The sequence below is a fragment of the Bidens hawaiensis genome, unplaced genomic scaffold, assembly GCF_021521415.1.
Source record: "Bidens hawaiensis isolate Kalapana, Puna unplaced genomic scaffold, B.hawaiensis_p1.1 tig00038687_1, whole genome shotgun sequence".
In the NCBI taxonomy this organism is placed as follows: Eukaryota; Viridiplantae; Streptophyta; class Magnoliopsida; order Asterales; family Asteraceae; genus Bidens; species Bidens hawaiensis.
This window is the reverse complement of record NW_027505575.1, coordinates 190231-197819: the sequence shown is the minus strand read 5'-3', so window position 1 is coordinate 197819 and position 7589 is coordinate 190231. Positions and strand designations below refer to the sequence as shown.

Below are 7589 nucleotides of genomic sequence, written 5' to 3'. Positions count from 1 at the left end.
TCTAGCTGATGTATAAACCTTCAAAATCAAATCTTTGAATGAGTATAAATCATCTTTTTACATAATGTTTGCAAGCAAGTCTTAATCTTGCATTGATAGTTTAACTGAACGATCGTTTTAGATGCATTATTTCTTGTACAACTTTCTAATTTTTTGCATTTTGATATGGTTTGGAAAATCTTGAAATGTAATTGCTTGAATCAAGATTCTGGTGGAATACAAAGGAGTGATCTTTTTACCATGTTATCAAGCTCAAGTCTACATCTTGTACCTCAACATCACAACTCCATTAATGGCTGTACTATACAAGTGCATTAAATGCAGTTTTTCTTATACAACTTTATGATTTACTGGGATGCTGATAATTGCTTGAATCAAGATATGATCTTAATGCATCATTTTTTATATAACTTTGTGATTTTTTGGCATTCAGGTATGGTTTATGAAAATCTTGAGATGCATGCAATTGCTTGAATCATAGTTCTAATGTGTTAGAATGATCTTTTTAAACAATATTAGCAAGAAAGTGTTGATCTTGAATCTTATCATCACATATCTGTTGGTGATTGTGCTGTACAACTTTGTGATTTCCTGGCACTCTGACATTGGTTGGAAAATCTTGAGATTTTGATGGAATTGATGTGTGGGATCATAAAAGGTACAATTCCTCATAATGTTAGCTAGAAAGTCATCATCTTGACATCACAATTCCATTGCTAACTGTACCTATAAGCATCCCATCCCACTGCACCTTTTGTTGTACAAGTTTGTGTTTCTGACATTGGTTTTGCAAAGGGAAAATTTCCAAAATAGCCTACTAGAAAATCTTCGTCTCTACGCTAGAAAATCGAGACGACATGTTTCTTAACTCGCCGTTTTCTTGTCATATTAGCTCATAACTCGTCGCCTCCCCACCATGTTAGCTCAAAACTCGCCGTTTCCCTGCCTTGTTAGCTAAAAAATTAAATCTAATATTAATATATCTTGTTATTTAAAAAACTATATCTAAACAGGCTACACATAAAATGATTTGATGGTATGAATGAGTTTTCTAAATCATATTATCATCCAAAATCCAATATACAAGAACTTAAAAATCAATAAAATTTAAAATATTCAAATATTTTTTAATTAAGTTTTGGATCCATGTTTTTAGTAAAGATAAGGTAGAATTTTGTTTTTAGCTAACACAGCGAGGAGACAGCGAGTTTTGAGCTAACATAGAGGGGAGACAATAGGCTTTGAGCTAACATGGCATGGAAGCGACGGGTTATGAGTTAATCTGGAGATGAGGCGGTGAGTTAAGAAACATGTCGTCTCGATTTCTAACGTATAGGCGAAGACGAGTTAGTAAAGGAACAAATGAGAAATTTGTATTTTGGAGGGTTATAGTTGGAATCTCTTTAAAATTAGGCTATTTTGGGATTTTTCCCTTTTTGCAAATCTTGAAACTTTAAGTTGTATGGTACAAGTAGTTGATGCATTGAAGTGGTTTCCCTTTTTCCATCATGATTGGTCCCTTCCATTTTCCATGAACTTGCTTAGCTTTTACAGAGTTGGGCCCCTCACCATGTGTGCATTATTGTCATTGTATCAAATGCATCTTTCTCTGTTCCTTGTAAAGACTAACTTTTACTCTCATTGGCCCATGGTTTATGGCCTGCCTCATCTTAAAAGAGAAAACAATAAACATATCTACACTCATTGCATTTAACTTTTTATGTACAAACCTACCTGTGATTAAGTGGCATCTTCAAACTTGTGATTTCATAAGATTTTCTTTGTAATTATTGTTATTGTACTCCTAAATGTAGATTAATAATGCATTTCATTATTATGAGATTGAGAATGGTTATGAGGGCCATATGTTGATAGTGTCGAAGTGGGTTTGCTTTGGCTGAATTACTCTAGTTAAAATTAACAGAAATAAATGTTTATGCAAGTCCAACTTGTATCATGTAATTTGAGATCCAACTCGTTCGAACGTAGTTCTAAACACCAACTCAACACACTAAAATACAAGCTCAAAATATACAAGGAGACGAACTCAAAATTATAAGAACTCCTTAGGTTTTTTTATTCAGCTTTTTAAACCTACGTCCTTGCCCTTTGTACACATTGTCTATCGTTTCTACCGATTGAATAGTCCGGTGAAGTGTGTAATAGATACAAATATAAATTGGAACTTATACAAATGATTTTTTCACTTGTGATCAAGTTTTTTTTGTTATTTTTATACACATGCTTAAAATTACTAATTTTATTTTTTAAAATTATTTATAGATTTTTTTAATTACGAATATGAAATAACTCTGAAAGGTATTTACAAATCATTTTCATTTTAGAATTCATAATATTATAGTTTGAATATTAATTTTGAAAATATGTATAACACCATATAAACTACAACATAATTAATTCAAAATGAATAAAGGATTTAGATCGAACTCATTCCATCCTCAAGTTAAATATATAATCCAAGGGCTAGTCGGGATCACAATAGTTACACAAGCAACGCAAGGTTAAGATTTGGCAATGACCGCCACTCATAGCACCTTCAGCCTTACAAATGATATCGCAGTTTCTATTGAAGAAGCATAAGCCTTTATATGTTCTACTAAAATATTTGCATGGATGAATCTTCTCTCCGGTGCTTGAACTTATTTCTATCATTGTAGGTTACACATTAAATAGCAAACAACATATGTTAGCAACAAGAAAACATATACGATAATTCAATAACTATACAAGGGTATAGATAGAGAGAGACCTGAAATTATAAGCACCGCTAACGACAAAAAGAAACATGCTAGAATGGAATTAAGAGAACGCCCCATCAAAATAGAAGATGGTTGTTTCGTAGATGACTACTCGAGAACGGAGAAATCAATCATGAAAAATGGCTTACTCTAGCATGCACATAGAATGATGTCTTCATGTGATAAACATGTACCAACTTCCTACATTTTTGTTTGATGTCTTCATGTCTTGACTCACGTATAACACTTACATATCGTTTGAGTCTAGTTAAAATGATGAGGTAGTTAGGTAGACATGGACACATGGTTTCAATTACTTTTGCTAGACTGGACATAAAGAAAAAGAACGATAACCCTTTAATATAAGTATCAACAAATTGATGAGCGCATGGTACATAAAACACACACTTAAATTGACGAGCTCATGGCACATCTGGTCGAAACCGAAAGAGGCATAGCCGGACCGTCTCTCAGTCTATTATTCTTTTCCTTACTCCAAATCTTCGTCTTTTTCGTTGTAAAAGATCGAGTTAATTGGAAAAACTCTAAAAGAAGTCGTTAAATTGTAAAAAAAAAAAGGACGGTAAAAAGATGAGTTAATTAATGGGTTAAAATATAGTTAAAGATTTAAGAAAATTAAGGATAAAATTATCATAATACGAATTCTCTTTATAAATATGTTAAGATGAATACATAATATTTTGATTATTTTAGAAGGATATAGATGATATTTAAAATTTGATTTGAAGTTTTTATCCACCCCCACTTGGTGTTGTATTACATTATTCGTTTCTAACATTTATATATTTTTTGGATTTTAAATTTATTTATAAGGAAGTCAATAATATCATTAGGATTTGATGATTAAAGGGTTTCACAAATAAATGAAATTTTAACCGGTTTAAAAACTATTTGGGTTTGGCGAGACACATGACCCGCTTATTTTTTTTATTAAAAAATTGTTTCTTAATTATAAATAATATCTTTTTTAAAAAATTCTAATACTAATTTTTAGTATATCCCTATTCTATAGGATTTTCATATCAAATATTTGATTAGATTAATTTTTAATTTAATGAGATGCTATAAAATGTTTAAGGGCTATCTAGGTTTGATGAGACCCACACCCGTAAATTCGGGTCAAATGCATGAGAAACATTCATTTATAAATAAAGTAATCTAGTAGCTTGAGAGAACATAGAAATATTTCGTTAGTTTATATATATTTAAGATTAAGATAGTTAGACAAGTTGTGCGGGGATAACATATATGATTTAGTTTGAATATAAATGATATTTGAGGAGCACTATATACATGAAATGCTCAATTTATTTGGAATTGATGGTCTATTTTCAAAGACAAAACTTTCTTTTTAACAATTAACAAATAAAGTCCGGGTATTCGGGATAATCCACTGACAAAAGACGTCCTAACACTCCCAATACACCCGCGATCGTAGACAGCACTGGGTAGTCTAAGCCCACCATCTCAGTTCCCTGAAAAACCTGCCGCCCAAAAACCAACTACGATACAACCCGGTTGGAATTGGATTCGAACCTGAGAAGTTAAAAAATAATTATATTGTCAACTTGAACAGCTAAGTAGAGGTGCACAAAAAACCCGAACCCGAAAAAAATACTCGGAACCGGTTTTTTCTATACCCGGGTTTTTAATACCCGAACCCGTACCCGACCCTACCCGTAGGGTACGGATAGGGTATGTATTTCAGTACCAAAACCCGTACCCGGAACCGGACCCGATTTATACCCGGTAATACTCGAAAACCGGAACCGTTTCCATATCCGGAACCGGGTTTTTCCAATACTCGTAACTGGGTTTTTCAAAATACCCGATTTATATCCGAAATTACCCGAAAAATACCTGAAAAATACTCGAAAATACCCCTAAAAGTGTAACCCCTTAAAAAATCCAATCTATACCCGAAAAAAACCCAAAAAAAACCTAAAAAACCCAAAAATAGGGTATTCAAATACCCGATTCCATACCTAACCTGACCCGATGCATAGGGTATGGTTTTTATAGAGAATACCCGGACCCGACCCCAAACCGGGTATTACCAATACCCGATTTTCCAATACCCGGTCATACCCGAACCCGGGTATTTAAAAACCCGATTTGTGCACCTCTAGCTAACCCATGAAACATTGGGCCAGTACTAGAACTAAGCCCAAACCCATATACTCAAACCCGACCCGCACTCACACCACCACACCACACCACACCACACCACACCTTGCCGCTTTCCTCTTGAACCCTGGTGGCTAAAACCCTAATCACCACTGTACCAACTTCCCACACTCACACCAGCAATGGAATGAATGGAACCCCACTCGCCTAATTCGCCCAGACCATGTTCATCTTCCTTCGCAGTCTCGTCTTCATGGGAACTAAAACCAGATACCCAAATCATCGCGTAAGCCTCGTATTATCATCATCTTCAACATTAACAAATTCAAATTCAAATAATATATTATTTTTCTTCACTTTCCGATCATATTCCAGTAAACCCACTTGCGATAATTTAGCCCACGGTCTTGATCGCAATACCATTAAGGAAATTGTTAAGAATGAGCGTTGGGATGATTATAGGATTAATAAATTATTTGCTTCGGCTTTAGCCCCAATTTGTGTTTCAAACATATTATTACACTTAAAGGAAGAACCTTTATTAGCCTTTAAGTTCTTCAAATTAGCCGAAACTAAACCCGGGTTTCGCCACACGAGCGAGGCGTATTGTGTTCTAGCTCACATTTTGTTTTTTCATAAACAATATACCGATGCTCATGGTGTTTTGAAGGATTTAGTTAGCTCACTAGTTTTGCCGGGTTGGGATGTGTTCGATGCAATGTGGGCGACGCGGAAAACATGTCGGTTTGGGTGGGGCGTGTTCGACACGGTGTTTAATGTGTTTGTGGAGTTAGAGAGGTTTGAGGAGGCGAACGCGTGTTTTGATAAAATGAGAGCGTTTAAAGTGCTTCCGAAGGCGCGCTCGTGTAATTTGTATTTGGGTAGGTTGACGAAAACAGGTCGAGGCGAGGTCTCGAAGAGGTTTTTTAAGGAAATGATTGGGGTGGGAATTAAGCCTTCGGTGTTTACGTTTAATATTATGATTGATTATTTGTGTAAAGAGGGTGATATGAAAGGCGCGCAAAGGCTTTATTCTGATATGAAAGTGTTAAATGTGGCACCTGATGTTGTTACTTATAATACGCTTTTAGATGGGCATGGTAAGCTCGGGGAGTTGACCGAGTCAACGTGTGTGTATAATGATATGAAAAATAGTGGATGTCGTCCCGATGTGATCACATACAATGCGTTAATAAACTGTTTCTGTAAGTTTGGGAAAATGCCACAAGCATTTGAGTTTCTTCATCACATGAAGGAAAACGGATTAAAACCGAACGTTGTAACTTACAGCACGTTTATTGATGCGTCCTGTAAAGAAGGAATGTTGCAAGTAGCAATCAAGTTTTTCATGGATATGAGACGGGTCGGTCTTGTTCCCAATGAATTCACTTATACGTCTTTAATTGATGCAAATTGTAAATTGGGTTGTATTTTGGAGGCCGTGCGGTTAGTTAAAGAAATGTCTGAGGCAGGTGTTACAGTTAATATTGTTACATGTACAGCGTTATTAGATGGCCTTATTAAAGAAGGTAAAATGAAGGAAGCGGAAGAGGTTTTTAGTGAAATGGTTAAAACTGGTTTATCACCAAATTTAAAAGGCTACACGAGTCTTTTTCACGGGTACATAAAATCCAAAAATATTAGTAAAGCGATGGATGTTTGGGAACAAATGGAGTCGAAAAACATCAAACCTGATTTGTTGTTATACGGTACTCTTGTTTTAAGACTTTGTAACGAGAAAATGTTTGACGATATTAAGGTTGTACTTAAGGAAATGAAGAAAAGTGGTACGGATGCAAATTTTGTGATTTATACTTCGATAATGGATGCGTATTTTAAATCAGGAAAGTCAAAAGAAGCTCTAGATTTGTTTCAAGAAATGAATGATATAGGTATGACACCGTCGGTTGTGACATACAGTGTGTTAATTGATGGTTTGTGCAAACTTGGATGTGTTCAATCAGGTTTAGATTATTTTTATAAAATGTTGGGTGATGGATTAACACCTAATATTATTGTTTACACAGCTCTTATTAACGGGCTTTGTAAAAACGATCGATTAGAGGCTGCCAATAAATTGTTTGATGAAATGCTTGAGAGGGGTTTGATTCCGGATGTAACGGTTTACACGTGTTTGATTGATGGGAATTTGAAAAATGGGAATGTTGAAGAAGCCTTGAAGTTGAAGGATACAATGGTAAAAAGTGGTGTAAAGCTTGATCTTTACGCGTATACTGCTTTAATTTGTGGGCTTTGTAAACGTGATAAAGTTGTAGAAGCGAGAAGTTTGTTTATTGAGATGGTTGTAAATGGTGTTCGTCCAGATGATATTATATATGGCTGTCTTGTAAAGAAATATAATGAGGTTGGTAATGTAAAAGAAGCAGAGGAATTGCATAATGAGATGATTGGAAGACAACTTATGAACGGTGTTAGTGATTAAGATTCAAAATCATGAGTTTTTGCATGTGGGCGTCATGAATTTGGATCAAGAGTTCAAGATCCTGCTATTGACTTCTGCAATTGGTCAAACTTACTGATTGTGACCGAGCTGGAAGTCGTAGAAAGTTGGATCAAGGGATCGATCAGGGTACCATCGTATGTCAAGCATACAACGTTTCTGTTATTAGGTATGTATTAGTTTGTTGTTAGTTTCAACATATTATTTGAAATTCCTGTTTG

General features: G+C 34.9%; 1 protein-coding gene across 1 annotated transcript; it reads left to right on the top strand.

The window, feature by feature from the left end:
- The first annotated feature begins 5130 nt into the window (after positions 1-5130).
- LOC143614046 (uncharacterized) lies at positions 5131-7394 on the top strand. Its single transcript, XM_077087597.1, has one exon. It carries the CDS (start codon positions 5131-5133, stop codon positions 7348-7350), a length of 2220 nt encoding a protein of 739 aa, XP_076943712.1. The 3' UTR covers positions 7351-7394.
- The last annotated feature ends 195 nt before the right edge of the window (positions 7395-7589 follow it).